At 46.7% G+C, this 20,000-nt stretch overlaps 1 protein-coding gene across 1 annotated transcript in view; it reads left to right on the top strand.

Moving 5' to 3' along the window:
• The window catches only part of LOC143282816 (glutamate receptor ionotropic, kainate 2-like), a 189,979-nt gene that overhangs the window by 4,629 nt on the left and 165,350 nt on the right, over positions 1–20,000 (top strand). The window contains 1 exon segment of the mRNA XM_076588606.1: positions 17,026–17,675. Within this exon segment, the coding sequence (XP_076444721.1) occupies positions 17,026–17,675 (650 nt within the window).

Below are 20,000 nucleotides of genomic sequence, written 5' to 3'. Positions count from 1 at the left end.
GTTTGTGTCTCCACCCATTTGCTTGTTTGATTGTTAGTTGGTTGGTTGGTTTGTTTCCATGGTAAAAACCGCTTAAAGCAGCCGTTGCGGCGGCACCAGAAGTGATTTACCCCCCCCCCCCCCCAACCGCCCCCAGAACCTCTCTCCCCACCCCCCCACCACCGCACCCCACCTCCACCCTTGGCGAACCAAATGCACTCACAATGGCGTAGTTAGAATAAATGGCGCCTACTTTTTTTCTTTTCTTTTTTTATTTTTAACTGATCAGAAGTGGAGGGCTCGTGTGTTTGTGGTGGTGGTGGTGGTAGGGAGGGGGGAGGGAGGAGGGGGTGGGTGGGCACAGAACGTGTCGGGGGTGGTGATGATTGGAAGGGTGGAGGGGATTGGGAAGCGGGGTGGGTTGGGAGGTGGGCGTCATCTGTTTTGGCAATGTGACAGCATTATGGCAGAAAACACAACTTGAGTTAACTTAGTTTGATGATGCGCTGTTTCCATGGTGTAGCGCGTCTGTTGTAAAATGCGAAGCTTTTGCCTTTGGGGTAAAACAACAACAACAACAACAGCAACAAAAACAGAAAGTGGGAGGGAAGGAGGTGGGGGAAGTGTGGATTTTTGTAATCCCTTCACCCTCCCCCACCCCCATCCAATTTCAGAATCATTGTCCGTTGATGTTGCGTCCCTGTACTACGATTTCTTCTTCTTCTTCTGCTTCGATCGTGGGCTGCAACTCCCAAGTTCACTCGTGGGCATTTACGTATATGACCGTTTTTACCCCGCCATGTAGGCAGCCATACTCCGTTTTCAGGGGTGGTTCTGTGATATGAGTAACGTTACACCCTGACAGGGTTCACACCTTTTCTCAGTTTTACAGTTCGACGCTGAACGTTCAGTTCGTTACGCTTGGCAACCCCCTATCTTTGACACGGTAGAAGAGAGTGTGAGACCGCTGCGTTGAGGTGACATAATTGTCTCCCTGGGCTATGAGAGGGCAACCGCCACAGACTCACGGTTGAGTGTGCGAGCCAGTCAGTGCATGCCTGACTCTGACGTCTGGTGAACGGTCGGTCACTTTCTTCTTCACAGCTCGGGTCATTCTGTTGGTGTGATTTTTCCTTTTCTTTCTTTCTTTCTTTTTGTTGTTGTTGTTGTTGTTGTTTTCTTTATGTTTTTTTGTTTTGTTTTGTTTTTGTCAGTGATTTTAAATGTGGTCTGATGTCAGTGTTAAATCCCTTGTGACACAGACTACTACACGCGTGATAAGTACAATTTGCAGAATATCACTAGTATAAACTGCAAATGTAGTAGTGCTCGTGTTCTCTGTCTGTCTGTCTCTCTGTCTGTCTCTCATGCTTGTTGTGATTTGTACGTTGCTTGCATACCATTGCAGTTGAGGTTTCCGAGTATGGATCACACACACACACACACACACACACACACACACACACACACACACACACACACCCTCTCCCCCCCTCTCCCCCCCTTCTCTCTCTCTTTTTCTTTCTTTCCCCGTCTCACTCTGTGCCTCTTTTTCTGTCTCTCTGTCCGTCCCTCTGTCCCGATGTCTGTCTCTCTACCTCTCCATAACTACATGTCTCATTCTCCCTCTGTCTCATTCCCCTCCCTCCCTCCCTCCCTCCCTTCTTTCTGTCCTTTCTCTCTATCCGTCCCTTGAGTCTCATCGACAAGTTTCAGTCATTAACCCTCCGGCACTCTTGTGTTTTCCGGGCGTTACGTTACCAGCTCTCAGAATAAAAGGGGTTAACAGGGGACGCTCACCTGGTGTGAACTCTCTTTGGCATAAAAAGGGGTTGGACTGGTTGGGATCCTTGATAAACGTGTTTCACATTACTTGAAAAAGAAAAAGAGTAACATTTTCATAACCCGCCACTGTCATGCGGTTTCCTGAAATAAACATGTCTTGTGTTGTTTTGCCTCGTGTTGTCTCGTGTCGTCTTGCCTTGTCATGTCATGTCCTGTCTTGTCTTGTCCTGTCTTGTGTATGGCTAGGCGGTTGTGGGCTGTTGGGGAGGGAACATCATTTCCCTATGGTGAAGTCCCTATCCCCCCCCCCCCCACCACCACCGAATGTCTTCCTCGATGATTTTAAATCCTCCTCCTCCTCCTCCTCCTCCTCCTCCTCATATCATCCTCCTCCTCATCTTCTTTTTCTTCTTCTTCTTCGTTTGTTGGGCTGCAACTCCCACGTTCACTCGTATACATGCACACGAGTGGGCTTCTTTGTGTATGACCGTTTTTACCCCGCCAGAATGATAGGCAGCCATACTCCGTTTTCGAGGGTGTATCAGTAGTTGGTTTCTGGTGCTGCAGTGGGTAGGGGATGAGTAGGGTAGGCAGGAAGGGTGTATTGATTTCTCGGGTGTTGCTTTCAATGGGTACACAGGACAGGAGGAAGCGACCGTCTGTTAAAACATAGTGTCGGGTGGCTTCTCCCGGAACCATTAATGACGCTGCTGCTGCTGTTCTCTATCTGTGTGTGTGTGTGTGTGTGTGTGTGTGTGTGTGTGTGTGTGTGTGTGTGTGTGTGTGTGTGTGTGTGTGTGGTTAGGTCTGGTTCGGATCAAGTCAGGACAGCTCGGGTCAGTTGGTTAGGTCAAGTCGGATCCAGGTCAGATCAGAAACCACTCTAAAAAAAACCCAAAAAAACCAAACAAACAAACACAAAAAAAACAAAACAAAAAACAAAACAAAACCGAAGACAGAAAATAGATTATCTGTTTCGTTTTGTGTCTTGTATGTATTTGTCTGTCATGGTCTCTTTTTTTTTATGTCTTTGTCTTTTGTGTCTCTGTTACTATGTCTCTCTCTCTCTCTCTCTGTCTGCTCCTCTCTCTCTCTCCCTCTCTCTCTCTATCTTTCTGAGTCTATCTCAATCACTCTCTCTCTCCCTCACTCTCCCTCTCTCTCTCCCTCTCTATCTCTCAATATATCTGTCTGTCTATGAATCTTTTCTACCCCCTCTATCTCCGTCTCTATCTTTGTCACTGTCTCTTTCTTTCTGCCTATCTGTCTGTCTGGCTGTTTGTGTCTGTCTGTCTCTGCGAAACACACACACACACACACACACACACACACACACACACACACACACACACACACACACTACAACACAACACAACACAACACAACGCATTAAAGTTTTCGTCCAAAATCACCATAGACCTTTAAAAAAAAGTATGAACGAAGGAACGAACACACTAAACGCCCACTCGTTCTACTACCTGTCCATCTCCTTCGCTCTCTGTCCGCCACCCCCACCCCCAACCCCCAACCCCCACCCTCCGCCCCCTCCCACCACCTCTCCCCTGTCTCTGTAATATGTTGATTCAGTCACGGGAGAAGAGGGGTAGGGATAGAAATAGAGAGGAGGTTTAGGGAGGGATGGAAGGGGGTGGGTGGAGAGGGGGTGGGGGGGGGGCGAGGGGGGGAGGGGGGAGAGTCAGAGCACAGAGCGCGCTACAACAAACGAAGCCAATTTCATGTTCTGGAACCATCTAAACTTCGAAGTACCTTTTGGTGCTAGTTAGTGCTCTTCTCTCAGTCCGACTGATTTTTTTGGATTTTTTTTTTTTTTTTTTTTTTTTTTAGCTTCTCACATTTTTGTTTTTTGTTAGTTCTGAGTTCTAACACACACACACACACACACACACACGCGCGCGCGCGCGCGAGCACGCATCCCTCATTCAAAAACATGCAGCAGGAGGTATCAGTTCCCTTTCGTGTGTGTGTGTTTGTGTGTGTGCGCGCGCGTATGTCTATCTGTGTGTGTGTGTGTGTGTGTGTGTGTGTGTGTGTGTGTGTGTGTGTGTGTGTGTGTGTGTGTGTGTGTGTGTGTGTGTGTGTGTGTGTGTGTGTTGTCGGATAATGCCGATATATAGCTGTACCTGTTTCAGTGCTAACTGGACCAAATTCACAGATTCACTAATAGTTCTCATTGACACTTAATTTTGACCTTGACCTAAAAAAAAAGGTGCTGATTTTTTTTTCTTATTCTCTTTATTAGATCTTGCTCTTTAAAAAAAAGGAATCCTCCTCCTCCTCCTCCTCCTCCTCGTTCTTCTCTCCCTCCTCCTTCTCATCGTCCTCCTCATCGTCCTTCTCCTCTTCTTTGTTCTCCTCCTCCTCCTCCTCCTCCTCCTCCTCCTCATCATCATCATCATCATCATCATCGTTCTTCTCCTCCTCCTTCTCATTCTCCTCATCGTCCTCTTCCTCCTCCTCCTTCTTCTTGTGGTTGTTGCTGTTGTTGATGTTTGGTTTTTTTTATCTTTTTCAGTGGGATTTTCCCATGTGACATAGATGTTGTTTATGAGTTGTGCTATCTTTTTTTTTCTAACAGCAGAGACTGGCAACTTTATGTTTAAACATGTATTATGGGGGTTTTGCTGTTTCTATCTCTGTTTGTCTGTCTATCTGTGTGTCTGTCTGTGTGTCTGTCTGTCTCTCACTCTGTCTCTGTCCTTCTCTATTTTTTCTCTCTGTACATATCTCTGTACATCTCTGCTTTTCAACCACCACCCTCCATCCGGTCCCCGCCCTCCCCCCCCCCTCTCTCTCTCTCTCTCTCTCTCTCTCTCTCTTCACACAACTGCAGATGAACAATTGGCTACTGGGTGACATTTGAAAGACACCCATTTTCTGGAGGGTGGGTGATGGGGGAGTGGGGGCGGAGCAGCGAGAGGGTGGGGGGTGGGGGGCAGGAAGGGGTGTGGGTTGGACGATTCCATACGTTGTTATCGTGTCCTCGCTGGCTCCACCACGTCTGTCGGAACTTTCCCGGTCGTCTGTTTATGAGGATGTTTCGTGAAGCTGACAACGTTTTTTTTTTTTTTTTTTTTTTTTTTTTTTTTAAATAGTTCTTCCTTTATTTCAAAGACAAGAGAAATAGACAAAGAGTTATTGTTGTTGCATTAGAATCTGAGAAAGCATTTTGTTGTTGTTGTTGTTGTTGCTGGTTTTTTGTTTGTTTGTTTGTTTGTTTTTCACTTACTCTTCCTTTACACACTACTACAACTTTTATAAATAAACTTAAAAGACTTGCCAAAGACCAGACAAGAGCAGAAGAAGACTTTATAACGAAGTAGACAGACAGGCAGATCAGATGGTTGGATTAAACAGAGAGACAGACAGACAGAGAAAGGAGAGGGGTGGGGAGACAGAGAGACAGAGAAAGGAGAGGGGTGGGGAGACAGAGAGACAGATAAAGGAGAGGGGTGGGGAGACAGAGAGACAGATAAAGGAGAGGGGTGGGGAGACAGACAGAGAAAGGAGAGGGGTGGGGAGACAGAGAGAGAGAGAAAGGAGAGGGGTGGGGAGACAGAGAGACAGATAAAGGAGAGGGGTGGGGAGACAGAGAGACAGAGAAAGGAGAGGGGTGGGGAGACAGACAGACAGAGAAAGGAGAGGGGTGGGGAGACAGAGAGAGAGAGAAAGGAGAGGGGTGGGGAGACAGAGAGACAGATAAAGGAGAGGGGTGGGGAGACAGAGAGACAGAGAAAGGAGAGGGGTGGGGAGACAGAGAGACAGAGAAAGGAGAGGGGTGGGGAGACAGAGAGACAGACAGAGAAAGCAGAGGGGTGGGGAGACAGAGAGACAGACAGACAGAGAAAGGAGAGGGGTGGGGAGACAGAGAGACAGAGAAAGGAGAGGGGTGGGGAGACAGAGAGACAGAGAAAGGAGAGGGGTGGGGAGACAGAGAGACAGAGAAAGGAGAGGGGTGGGGAGACAGAGAGACAGAGAAAGGAGAGGGGTGGGGGAGACAGAGAGACAGAGAAAGGAGAGGGGTGGGGAGACAGAGAAAGGAGAGAGGTGGGGAGACAGAGAAAGGAGAGGGGTGGGGAGACAGAGAGACAGAGAAAGGAGAGGGGTGGGGAGACAGAGAGATAGACAGAGAAAGGAGAGGGGTGGGGAGACAGAGAGACAGACAGAGAAAGGAGAGGGGTGGGGAGACAGACAGACAGAGAAAGGAGAGGGGTGGGGAGACAGAGAGACAGAGAAAGGAGAGGGGTGGGGAGACAGACAGACAGAGAAAGGAGAGGGGTGGGGGGACAGACAGACAGACAGAGAAAGGAGAGGGGTGGGGAGACAGAGAGAGAGACAGAGAAAGGAGAGGGGTGGGGAGACAGAGAGACAGAGAAAGGAGAGGGGTGGGGAGACAGAGAGACAGAGAAAGGAGAGGGGTGAGGAGACAGAGAGACAGACAGAGAAAGGAGAGGGGTGGGGAGACAGAGAGAGAGACAGAGAAAGGAGAGGGGTGGGGAGACAGAGAAAGGAGAGGGGTGGGGGGACAGACAGACAGACAGAGAAAGGAGAGGGGTGAGGAGACAGAGAGACAGAGAAAGGAGAGGGGTGAGGAGACAGAGAGACAGAGAAAGGAGAGGGGTGGGGAGACAGACAGACAGACAGACAGATAAAGCAGAGGGGTGAGGAGACAGAGAGACAGAGAAAGGAGAGGGGTGGGGAGACAGAGAGACAGAGAAAGGAGAGGGGTGGGGAGACAGACAGACAGACAGAGAAAGGAGAGGGGTGGGGAGACAGACAGACAGACAGACAGATAAAGGAGAGGGGTGGGGAGACAGAGAGACAGAGAAAGGAGAGGGGTGGGGAGACAGACAGACAGACAGAGAAAGGAGAGGGGTGGGGAGACAGAGAAAGGAGAGGGGTGGGGAGACAGAGAGACAGATAAAGGAGAGGGGTGAGGAGACAGAGAAAGGAGAGGGGTGGGGAGACAGAGAGACAGAGAAAGGAGAGGGGTGGGGAGACAGAGAGACAGACAGAGAAAGGAGAGGGGTGGGGAGACAGAGAGACAGAGAAAGGAGAGGGGTGGGGAGACAGAGAGACAGACAGAGAAAGGAGAGGGGTGGGGGGACAGAGAGACAGAGAGACAGAGAAAGGAGAGGGGTGGGGAGACAGAGAGACAGAGAGACAGAGAAAGGAGAGGGGTGAGGAGACAGACAGACAGACAGAGAAAGGAGAGGGGTGGGGAGACAGAGAGACAGATAAAGGAGAGGGGTGGGGAGACAGACAGACAGAGAAAGGAGAGGGGTGGGGAGACAGAGAGACAGATAAAGGAGAGGGGTGGGGGGACAGACAGACAGACAGATAAAGGAGAGGGGTGGGGAGACAGAGAGACAGAGAAAGGAGAGGGGTGAGGAGACAGAGAGACAGACAGAGAAAGGAGAGGGGTGGGGAGACAGACAGACAGAGAAAGGAGAGGGGTGGGGATACAGAGAGACAGAGAAAGGAGAGAGGTGAGGGAGACAGAGAGACAGACAGACAGAGAAAGGAGAGGGGTGGGGAGACAGAGAGACAGAGAAAGGAGAGGGGTGGGGAGACAGAGAGACAGAGAAAGGAGAGGGGTGAGGAGACAGAGAGACAGACAGACAGAGAAAGGAGAGGGATGGGGAGACAGAGAGACAGAGAAAGGAGAGGGGTGGGGAGACAGAGAGACAGACAGACAGAGAAAGGAGAGGGATGGGGAGACAGAGAGACAGAGAAAGGAGAGAGGTGAGGGAGACAGAGAGACAGAGAAAGGAGAGGGGTGGGAAGACAGAGAGACAGAGAAAGGAGAGGGGTGGGGGAGACAGAGAGACAGAGAAAGGAGAGTGGTGGGGAGACAGAGAGACAGAGAAAGGAGAGGGGTGGGGAGACAGAGAGACAGAGAAAGGAGAGGGGTGGGGAGACAGAGAGACAGACAGACAGAGAAAGGAGAGGGGTGGGGGAGACAGAGAGACAGACAGACAGAGAAAGGAGAGGGGTGGGGAGACAGAGAGACTGAGAAAGGAGAGGGGTGGGGGAGACAGAGAGACAGAGCAAGGAGAGGGGTGGGAAGACAGAGAGACAGACAGAGAAAGGAGAGGGGTGGGGAGACAGAGAGACAGACAGAGAAAGGAGACGGGTGGGGAGACAGAGAGACAGACAGACAGAGAAAGGAGAGGGGTGGGAGACAGAGAGACAGACAGAGAAAGGAGAAGGGTGGGGAGACAGAGAGACAGACAGACAGAGAAAGGAGAGGGGTGGGAAGACAGAGAGACAGACAGAGAAAGGAGACGGGTGGGGAGACAGAGAGACAGACAGACAGAGAAAGGAGAGGGGTGGGGAGACAGAGAGACAGACAGACAGAGAAAGGAGAGGGGTGGGAAGACAGAGAGACAGACAGAGAAAGGAGAGGGGTGGGGAGACAGAGAGACAGACAGACAGAGAAAGGAGAGGGGTGGGAAGACAGAGAGACAGACAGAGAAAGGAGAGGGGTGGGGAGACAGAGAGACAGACAGAGAAAGGAGAGGGGTGGGGAGACAGAGAGACAGACAGACAGAGAAAGGAGAGGGGTGGGGAGACAGAGAGACAGACAGAGAAAGGAGAGGGGTGGGGGAGACAGACAGACAGAGAAAGGAGAGGGGTGGGGGAGACAGAGAGACAGACAGAGAAAGGAGAGGGGTGGGAAGACAGAGAGACAGAGAAAGGAGAGGGGTGGGAAGACAGAGAGACAGACAGACAGAGAAAGGAGAGGGGTGGGGAGACAGAGAGACAGACAGAGAAAGGAGAGGGGTGGGGAGACAGAGAGACAGACAGACAGAGAAAGGAGAGGGGTGGGGAGACAGAGAGACAGAGAAAGGAGAGGGGTGGGGAGACAGAGAGACAGACAGAGAAAGGAGAGGGGTGGGAAGACAGAGAGACAGACAGAGAAAGGAGAGGGGTGGGGGAGACAGAGAGACAGACAGACAGAGAAAGGAGAGGGGTGGGGAGACAGAGAGACAGACAGACAGAGAAAGGAGAGGGGTGGGGGAGACAGAGAGACAGACAGACAGAGAAAGGAGAGGGGTGGGGAGACAGAGAGACAGACAGAGAAAGGAGAGGGGTGGGGAGACAGAGAGACAGAGAAAGGAGAGGGGTGGGGGAGACAGAGAGACAGACAGACAGAGAAAGGAGAGGGGTGGGGGAGACAGAGAGACAGACAGACAGAGAAAGGAGAGGGGTGGGGGAGACAGAGAGACAGACAGACAGAGAAAGGAGAGGGGTGGGGAGACAGAGAGACAGACAGAGAAAGGAGAGGGGTGGGGAGACAGAGAGACAGACAGAGAAAGGAGAGGGGTGGGGGGACAGAGAGACTGAGAAAGGAGAGGGGTGGGGGAGACAGAGAGACAGACAGACAGAGAAAGGAGAGGGGTGGGGAGACAGAGAGACAGACAGAGAAAGGAGACGGGTGGGGAGACAGAGAGACAGACAGAGAAAGGAGAGGGGTGGGAAGACAGAGAGACAGAGAAAGGAGAGGGGTGGGGAGACAGAGAGACAGACAGACAGAGAAAGGAGAGGGGTGGGGAGACAGAGAGACAGACAGAGAAAGGAGAGGGGTGGGGGGACAGAGAGACAGAGAGACAGACAGAGAATGGAGAGGGGTGGAGATACAGAGAGACAGACGGACACACAGACAGACGGATAGACACAAAAAAGTGATAAGCAGGGTGTTTGATAGGTAGGTAAATAGGTATTTTGATATGACTTTGGGCATAAAAATATGTTATTTCAGTCGCGGTTGAACTGGAACGATCACGCGACTCTGCCTAGATTGCTCCAAAGCTTCTGGAAAATAACGTTTCAAAAACAAACGAACAAACAGATAAATAAATGAATGAATAGATAGATGAATAAATAAATAAATGAATGAACAAACAAACAAATAAACAAAGAAGCAAATTTAGAAACCAAACTAATAAAAAAAAACACACAAAAAACACACACACAGCACTACCTGGTAAATATTTTTTCCCTTTAATAAATATTTGAACGAGACCTTTCTAAGTGGTTTTTGTTTTTGTTTTTTTTAAAGTACTCCGTGAGACTGAGTGAAATAGAGCGTTTCGAATGCGAGAGTGAGACATAATGATGGGGAGAGAGAGAGAGAGAGAGAGAGACACACACACACACACACAGAGAGAATGCGTGAGAGAGAGGGGTGGGTGGCGTGTGAGAGAGATGAGGAGAGAGAAAGAGAGAGGGCGTGTGTTTGTGAGAGAGAGAGAGACAGACAGACAGACAGACAGACAGACAGACAGACAGAGAGAGAGAGAGAGAGAGAGAGAGAGACAAGACAAGACAAAATCTTTATTATCGAGTGTAATAGATAAGCAAGTAACATACTTTTTTACATCCAGCCCTCGCCCTAAAGAGGGAACAAAGCTAAAGAAGCGAAAATGAGAACAAAGAAAACACACACACACACACACACACACACACACACACACACACACACACACACACACACACACAAAGTCAAGATACACCATTATTTCACCACAGAGAGAGAGAGAGAGAGAGAGAGAGAGAACACTGAACACTGAACACTTTAATGTCAATAGCTTTACAGCCCTAATGACAGAGAGAGAGAGAGAGAGATCAGTTTCAGTAGCTCAAGGAGGCGTCACTGCGTTCGGACAAATCCATATACGCTACACCACATCTGCCAAGCAGATGCCTGACCAGCAGCGTAACCCAACGCGCTTAGTCAGGCCTTGAGAAAAAAAAAGTGAATAAATAATAGATAAATACATTTTTTTTTTTTAAGGTGAATAAATAATAGATTTAAAAAAGGTGACTAAATAATAGATAAAAAAGGTGAATAAATAATAGATTAAAAAGAACAACTACTACCACTACTAAAAATATGTATGAAGCGCAAAAACGTGATGAAGTCAACTATAAGCGTACATAAATAAGTAAATAAATAAATAAATAAATAAATAAATAATAATTATAATATAAAGAGAGAGAGAGAGAGAGAGAGAGAGAGTTGTTTATTCAAGAATATTCAATTATATTATGTCCTTGTCTTTCATGAAGGGGTGCAAGTGGTTGATCAACTGTTTTACAAAACAACAACAACAGTAATGAGAGAGAGAGAGAGAGCAGTACTTTATTCAGGAATATTCAAGTATATTGTCTTTACATGAAGAGAGAGAGAGAGAGAGAGAGAGAGAGAGAGAGAGAGAGAGAGAGAGAGGAGTACTTTATTCAGGAATATTCAAGAATATTGTCTTTACATGAAGAGAGAGAGAGAGAGAGAGAGAGAGAGAGAGAGAGAGAGAGAGAGAGCAGTACTTTATTCAGGAATATTCAAGTATATTGTCTTTACATGAAGAGAGAGAGAGAGAGAGAGAGAGAGAGAGAGAGAGAGAGCAGTACTTTATTCAGGAATATTCAAGTATATTGTCTTTACATGAAGAAAGAGAGAGAGAGAGAGAGAGAGAGAGAGAGAGAGGAGTACTTTATTCAGGAATATTCAAGAATATTGTCTTTACATGAAGAGAGAGGGAGAGAGAGAAGAGTACTTTATTCAGGAATATTCAAGAATATTGTCTTTACATGAAGGGAGAGAGAGAGAGAGAGAGAGAGAGAGAGAGAGAGAGAGAGAGAGAGAGCAGTACTTTATTCAGGAATATTCAAGAATATTGTCTTTACATGAAGAAAGAGAGAGAGAGAGAGAGAGAGAGAGAGAGAGAGAGAGAGAGAGAGAGAGAGGAGTACTTTATTCAGGAATATTCAAGAATATTGTCCTTACATGAAGAGAGAGAGAGAGAGAGAGAGAGAGAGAGAGAGGAGTACTTTATTCAGGAATATTCAAGAATATTGTCTTTACATGAAGAGAGAGGGAGAGAGAGAAGAGTACTTTATTCAGGAATATTCAAGAATATTGTCTTTACATGAAGGGAGAGAGAGAGAGAGAGAGAGAGAGAGAGAGAGAGAGAGAGAGAGAGAGAGAGAGAGAGAGAGAGAGAGAGCAGTACTTTATTCAGGAATATTCAAGAATATTGTCTTTACATGAAGAAAGAGAGAGAGAGAGAGAGAGAGAGAGAGAGAGAGAGAGAGAGAGAGAGAGAGGAGTACTTTATTCAGGAATATTCAGGAATATTGTCCTTACATGAAGAGAGAGAGAGAGAGAGAGAGAAAGGAGATGGGTGAGGAGACAGAGAGACAGACAGACAGAGAAAGGAGAGGGATGGGGAGACAGAGAGACAGAGAAAGGAGAGGGGTGGGGAGACAGAGAGACAGACAGACAGAGAAAGGAGAGGGATGGGGAGACAGAGAGACAGAGAAAGGAGAGAGGTGAGGGAGACAGAGAGACAGAGAAAGGAGAGGGGTGGGAAGACAGAGAGACAGAGAAAGGAGAGGGGTGGGAAGACAGAGAGACAGAGAAAGGAGAGGGGTGGGGGAGACAGAGAGACAGAGAAAGGAGAGTGGTGGGGAGACAGAGAGACAGAGAAAGGAGAGGGGTGGGGAGACAGAGAGACAGAGAAAGGAGAGGGGTGGGGAGACAGAGAGACAGACAGACAGAGAAAGGAGAGGGGTGGGGGAGACAGAGAGACAGACAGACAGAGAAAGGAGAGGGGTGGGGAGACAGAGAGACTGAGAAAGGAGAGGGGTGGGGGAGACAGAGAGACAGAGCAAGGAGAGGGGTGGGAAGACAGAGAGACAGACAGAGAAAGGAGAGGGGTGGGGAGACAGAGAGACAGACAGAGAAAGGAGACGGGTGGGGAGACAGAGAGACAGACAGACAGAGAAAGGAGAGGGGTGGGGAGACAGAGAGACAGACAGAGAAAGGAGAAGGGTGGGGAGACAGAGAGACAGACAGACAGAGAAAGGAGAGGGGTGGGAAGACAGAGAGACAGACAGAGAAAGGAGACGGGTGGGGAGACAGAGAGACAGACAGACAGAGAAAGGAGAGGGGTGGGGAGACAGAGAGACAGACAGACAGAGAAAGGAGAGGGGTGGGAAGACAGAGAGACAGACAGACAGAGAAAGGAGAGGGGTGGGAAGACAGAGAGACAGACAGAGAAAGGAGAGGGGTGGGGAGACAGAGAGACAGACAGACAGAGAAAGGAGAGGGGTGGGAAGACAGAGAGACAGACAGAGAAAGGAGAGGGGTGGGGAGACAGAGAGACAGACAGAGAAAGGAGAGGGGTGGGGAGACAGAGAGACAGACAGACAGAGAAAGGAGAGGGGTGGGGAGACAGAGAGACAGAGAAAGGAGAGGGGTGGGAAGACAGAGAGACAGACAGACAGAGAAAGGAGAGGGGTGGGGAGACAGAGAGACAGACAGAGAAAGGAGAGGGGTGGGGAGACAGAGAGACAGACAGACAGAGAAAGGAGAGGGGTGGGAAGACAGAGAGACAGAGAAAGGAGAGGGGTGGGGAGACAGAGAGACAGACAGACAGAGAAATGAGAGGGGTGGGAAGACAGAGAGACAGACAGAGAAAGGAGAGGGGTGGGGGAGACAGAGAGACAGACAGACAGAGAAAGGAGAGGGGTGGGGACACAGAGAGACAGACAGACAGAGAAAGGAGAGGGGTGGGGGAGACAGAGAGACAGACAGACAGAGAAAGGAGAGGGGTGGGGAGACAGAGAGACAGACAGAGAAAGGAGAGGGGTGGGGAGACAGAGAGACAGAGAAAGGAGAGGGGTGGGGGAGACAGAGAGACAGACAGACAGAGAAAGGAGAGGGGTGGGGGAGACAGAGAGACAGACAGACAGAGAAAGGAGAGGGGTGGGGGAGACAGAGAGACAGACAGACAGAGAAAGGAGAGGGGTGGGGAGACAGAGAGACAGACAGAGAAAGGAGAGGGGTGGGGAGACAGAGAGACAGACAGAGAAAGGAGAGGGGTGGGGGGACAGAGAGACTGAGAAAGGAGAGGGGTGGGGGAGACAGAGAGACAGACAGACAGAGAAAGGAGAGGGGTGGGGAGACAGAGAGACAGACAGAGAAAGGAGACGGGTGGGGAGACAGAGAGACAGACAGAGAAAGGAGAGGGGTGGGAAGACAGAGAGACAGAGAAAGGAGAGGGGTGGGGAGACAGAGAGACAGACAGACAGAGAAAGGAGAGGGGTGGGGAGACAGAGAGACAGACAGAGAAAGGAGAGGGGTGGGGGGACAGAGAGACAGAGAGACAGACAGAGAATGGAGAGGGGTGGAGATACAGAGAGACAGACGGACACACAGACAGACGGATAGACACAAAAAAGTGATAAGCAGGGTGTTTGATAGGTAGGTAAATAGGTATTTTGATATGACTTTGGGCATAAAAATATGTTATTTCAGTCGCGGTTGAACTGGAACGATCACGCGACTCTGCCTAGATTGCTCCAAAGCTTCTGGAAAATAACGTTTCAAAAACAAACGAACAAACAGATAAATAAATGAATGAATAGATAGATGAATAAATAAATAAATGAATGAACAAACAAACAAATAAACAAAGAAGCAAATTTAGAAACCAAACTAATAAAAAAAAACACACAAAAAACACACACACAGCACTACCTGGTAAATATTTTTTCCCTTTAATAAATATTTGAACGAGACCTTTCTAAGTGGTTTTTGTTTTTGTTTTTTTTAAAGTACTCCGTGAGACTGAGTGAAATAGAGCGTTTCGAATGCGAGAGTGAGACATAATGATGGGGAGAGAGAGAGAGAGAGAGAGAGACACACACACACACACACAGAGAGAATGCGTGAGAGAGAGGGGTGGGTGGCGTGTGAGAGAGATGAGGAGAGAGAAAGAGAGAGGGCGTGTGTTTGTGAGAGAGAGAGAGACAGACAGACAGACAGACAGACAGACAGACAGACAGAGAGAGAGAGAGAGAGAGAGAGAGAGACAAGACAAGACAAAATCTTTATTATCGAGTGTAATAGATAAGCAAGTAACATACTTTTTTACATCCAGCCCTCGCCCTAAAGAGGGAACAAAGCTAAAGAAGCGAAAATGAGAACAAAGAAAACACACACACACACACACACACACACACACACACACACACACACACACACACACACACAAAGTCAAGATACACCATTATTTCACCACAGAGAGAGAGAGAGAGAGAGAGAGAGAGAGAACACTGAACACTGAACACTTTAATGTCAATAGCTTTACAGCCCTAATGACAGAGAGAGAGAGAGAGAGAGAGATCAGTTTCAGTAGCTCAAGGAGGCGTCACTGCGTTCGGACAAATCCATATACGCTACACCACATCTGCCAAGCAGATGCCTGACCAGCAGCGTAACCCAACGCGCTTAGTCAGGCCTTGAGTAAAAAAAAAAGTGAATAAATAATAGATAAATACATTTTTTTTAAAGGTGAATAAATAATAGATTTAAAAAAGGTGAATAAATAATAGATAAAAAAGGTGAATAAATAATAGATTAAAAAAAAAAACAACTACTACCACTACTAATAATATGTATGAAGCGCAAAAACTTGATGAAGTCAACTATAAGCGTACATAAATGAGTAAATAAATAAATAAATAATAATTATAATATAAAGAGAGAGAGAGAGAGAGAGAGAGAGAGAGAGAGAGAGTTGTTTATTCAAGAATATTCAATTATATTATGTCCTTGTCTTTCATGAAGGGGTGCAAGTGGTTGATCAACTGTTTTACAAAACAACAACAACAGTAATGAGAGAGAGAGAGAGAGAGAGAGAGAGAGAGAGAGAGAGAGAGAGAGAGAGAGAGCAGTACTTTATTCAGGAATATTCAAGTATATTGTCTTTACATGAAGAGAGAGAGAGAGAGAGAGAGAGAGGAGTACTTTATTCAGGAATATTCAAGAATATTGTCTTTACATGAAGAAAGAGAGAGAGAGAGAGAGAGAGAGAGAGAGAGAGAGAGAGAGAGAGGAGTACTTTATTCAGGAATATTCAAGAATATTGTCTTTACATGAAGAAAGAGAGAGAGAGAGAGAGAGAGAGAGAGAGAGAGGAGTACTTTATTCAGGAATATTCAAGAATATTGTCTTTACATGAAGAAAGAGAGAGAGAGAGAGAGAGAGAGAGAGAGAGAGAGGAGTACTTTATTCAGGAATATTCAAGAATATTGTCTTTACATGAAGAAAGAGAGAGAGAGAGAGAGAGAGAGAGAGGAGTACTTTATTCAGGAATATTCAAGAATATTGTCCTTACATGAAGAGAGAGAGAGAGAGAGAGAGAGAGAGAGAGAGAGAGAGGAGTACTTTATTCAGGAATATTCAAGAATATTGTCTTTACATGAAGAGAGAGGGAGAGAGAGAAGAGTACTTTATTCAGGAATATTCAAGAATATTGTCTTTACATGAAGGGAGAGAGAGAGAGAGAGAGAGAGAGAGAGAGAGAGAGAGAGAGAGAGAGAGAGCAGTACTTTATTCAGGAATATTCAAGAATATTGTCTTTACATGAAGAAAGAGAGAGAGAGAGAGAGAGAGAGAGAGAGAGAGGAGTACTTTATTCAGGAATATTCAAGAATATTGTCTTTACATGAAAGGAGAGAGAGAGAGAGAGAGAGAGAGAGAGAGAGAGAGAGAGAAGTACTTTATTCAGGAATATTCAAGAATATTGTCCTTACATGAAGAGAGAGAGAGAGAGAGAGAGAGAGAGAGAGAGAGAGAGAGAGAGGGAGAGAGAGAGAGAGAGAGAGAGAGTACTTTATTCAGGTATACTCAAGAATATTGCCTTTACATGAAGGGAGAGAGAGAGAGAGAGAGGAGTACTTTATTCAGGAATATTCAAGAATATTGTCCTTACATGAAGAGAGAGAGAGAGAGAGAGAGAGAGAGAGTACTTTATTCAGGTATACTCAAGAATATTGCCTTTACATGAAGGGAGAGAGAGAGAGAGAGTGAGAGAGAGAAAGTACTTTATTCAGGAATATTCAAGAATATTGTCTTTACATGAAGGGAGAGATAGAGAGAGAGAGAGAGAGAGAGAGAGAGAGAGAGAGAGAGAGAGAGAGAGGAGTACTTTATTCATGAACATTCAAGAATATTGTCTTTACATGAAGGGTTGCAAATGGGAGATCGATCGTTTTACAAGGGAGGGAGAGAGAAACACAGAGAGGGAGAGAGAGAGAGACAGATACAGACACACACACACACACGCACACACACACACACACACACACACACACACACACACACAGAGAGAGAGAGAGAGAGAAATTTCAAGTGCATTCTTTTCTCTTTTTTTTCTTCAAATGCAGGATCGGATGTGAACCACAAAGCGCAGATGTAACCATGCGCTCTTCTGCTTCGTCCTCCTCCTCGTCTTCGTCTTCCTCGCCATCGACCTCATCGACTGGACGATCCACATCCACGACATCAACACCATTATCACCATCGTCTTCAACATCGTCAGCATCACCACCACCATCATCATCATCATCATCACCATCTTTTTCATCATCGGAGCGAGCAGTCGGAGATGATGCTCGGCGTCAAATTGTGACCCCATCAGTTTTGACCCCGGACTACACTGCTGCCCCTTCGAACAGGATGGAATCCCACAGTTGGAGCAACACTTGGAGTACCGGCAGTGAGGACAGCAGTAAACGCAACCTCCTTCCTTCCCATTCTCCTTGCATTGTGTCGGGAGGAAGCGAAAGAGGAGGAGGAGGAGGAGGAGGAGGAGGAGAAGAATGTAAAATGGTGGTGGGATGCTCTCTGGAGTCTTCTTCTTTGTCGTCGTCGTCGTCATTGTCGTCGTCGTCGTCAGTGCCACAATCTGCGAAGACAGTGACGAACTTATGTCGGAGCAGCCGGAGTGTGGTGCTGGTAGCGGTGGTGGTGGCGGTGTTGTGTCAGTTGTCGTTGCTTACCCCCTGTGCGGCTCTCCCGGGCAAATTGAGGATAGGTGAGTAGTGGTTTGGTTTGTTTGTTTGTTTGTTTGTTTGTTTGCTGTTGTTTATTTTACTTTTGACAGGGTGGTAAGTGGGGGGTGGGGTGGGGGGTGGGGGGTGGCGTTTTTCTTATCGTTGTTGTTGTAGTAGTTTTGCTCAGCATTTTCTTTCAGAAACTTTGTTTCTTGTCTAAAGCATTGCGTATTCCAATCACTGTTTTTGTGGTGTTGTTTTGTTGTGTTTTGTTTTGTTTGTTTGTTTTTTTTTCTTCTATTTTTGCATATAATACTGGAATTATTAACCATTGAAACTGGACAGAATCCGGTGATAAGATTGTAATGTTGCCAGTTTTCCTTTTTCGAGGAATTGGTTGGGATTATCATACTTTCTTTGGGGAATAATTGATAAAGATACTGTTGCATTTTCAAGACGTTTATTGTGCTTTGTGCATGCACAGTGAAGGTTGTTTTGTTGTTGTTGTCGTTGTTTGTTTCCCACCCTCGGCTTTTAGTTTTGATTGTATGTTTGCCAAGTTTCTCAGATGTGACAAGCAGGGTAATATAATTAACTGGCAAAGGCTTTTGATAATTATACTAATTGTAATTTTTCGGAACGCCGAGTTAATGATTGTATTTCAGTGCTTGGATGTGTGTGTGTGTGTGTGTGTGTGTGTGTGTGTGTGTGTGTGCGCGCGTGTGTGTGCATGTAAGTCATGATAGTGTTGATGCATATATGAATCATGTAAGTGTGTGTATGCATATATGTATGTGTATATATATATATATATATATATATATATATATATATACACATACATGTGTGTGTGTGTGTGTGTGTGTGAGTGTGTGTGTGTGTGTGTGTGTGTGTGTGTATGTGTGTGTATCTCGTGTGGGTGTGTGTGTGGGGGGGTGGATGTGTGTATGTATGCGTGTGTGTGTGTGTGTGTGTGTGTGTGAAATACCCTAGGTCTTCCACTGGATGTGGCAGGGGAGTAATCCCCTTTCTGCAAGCGGCTTTAATCGACGTTCGTGAATCATCTTCAACAGCACATGAGCGAAGGACCGAGCAGGCCAGATCGATAGAGATGTAGAGAGGGAGGGGGTGGGGGGGAGGGAAGGGGGAGCGAGAGAGAAAGTGAGAGAAAGAGAGATTGTTTCTGACATAGTGATAAATATACGAATCCGTAATTATGGCCATGTCAATAGAAAGAGCGTATATTTGAATATATATGAAGCAGTCAGATACACACACACACACACACACACACACATACACACACGCGCGCGAGGTTTGAATATATACATGAAGCAGTGACACAGAGAGAGAAGGTGAGAAAGAGAGAGAGAGAAAGACAGACAGACAGACAGAATGAGACAGGGAGACACACACACACACACACACTTATATACACGCACGCGCGCGTGTAGGTTTGAATATATACGTGAAGCAGTGACACAGAGAGAGAAGGTGAGAAATACAGACAGACAGAAAGAATGAGACAGGGAGACACACACATACACGCGCGCGCGCAGGTTTGAATATATACGTGAAGCAGTGACACAGAGAGAGAAGGTGAGAAAGAGAAATACAGACACACATACACACGTGTATGTTTGAATATATATATATATGTGTGTGTGTGTGTGTGTGTGTGAAGCAGTGACACAGAGAGAGAAACTGAGAAAGAGAAAGACAGATAGAATGAGACAGGGAAACACACACACACACAGAGGGTGGACGTCCGCAGGTTTTGTTCATGGAAAGCAAGGTCCAAAGATTGTGTCTCTTGAGTGCAGTATGAATATTGTGGCACCTGAAAGATGTCCCTAATGACTGTGTTGTGCCACGAGAAAGCTTATTTATAAGATTGTGGCACTAGGAAACAGTCCAGCCCAGTGGCACTAGAAAACAGCTTGTTGAACTATGAAACCAAAATCAACAAAGATTATGGCTTTGATAAAATTTGAATAAATGAATAAGTAAATGAATAAATAGATAATTAAATAATTATTTTTAAAACAATTAAAGGTCCGTATACTGTGGCATCAGAACACCTGTAAAAAGTTACGATCTTTAATTAACAAATAGTAAAGAGTGGTAACTCTCTCCATTCACAAGGTACATAACTTCAAGCCAATGCTGCTTACGCTACCAATTCAGCTAGCATACAGGTAAATAAAAGGTACATTGGAACAAACCCAGACACTTCCCCAAAAAAGGAAGCGCCGGGCTTGCTCTCATACCGATCATTTGACATGTGCACACAGCAGCAATGACAGAAGAAATGTGCAAACACAAATTAGCTTTTATTCAAGACCGGCATCGCCTCTTTAATCCTG

This window comes from Babylonia areolata, chromosome 6 (genome assembly GCF_041734735.1).
Source record: "Babylonia areolata isolate BAREFJ2019XMU chromosome 6, ASM4173473v1, whole genome shotgun sequence".
In the NCBI taxonomy this organism is placed as follows: domain Eukaryota; kingdom Metazoa; phylum Mollusca; class Gastropoda; order Neogastropoda; family Buccinidae; genus Babylonia; species Babylonia areolata.
This window is presented reverse-complemented; position numbering and strand designations above follow the sequence as displayed.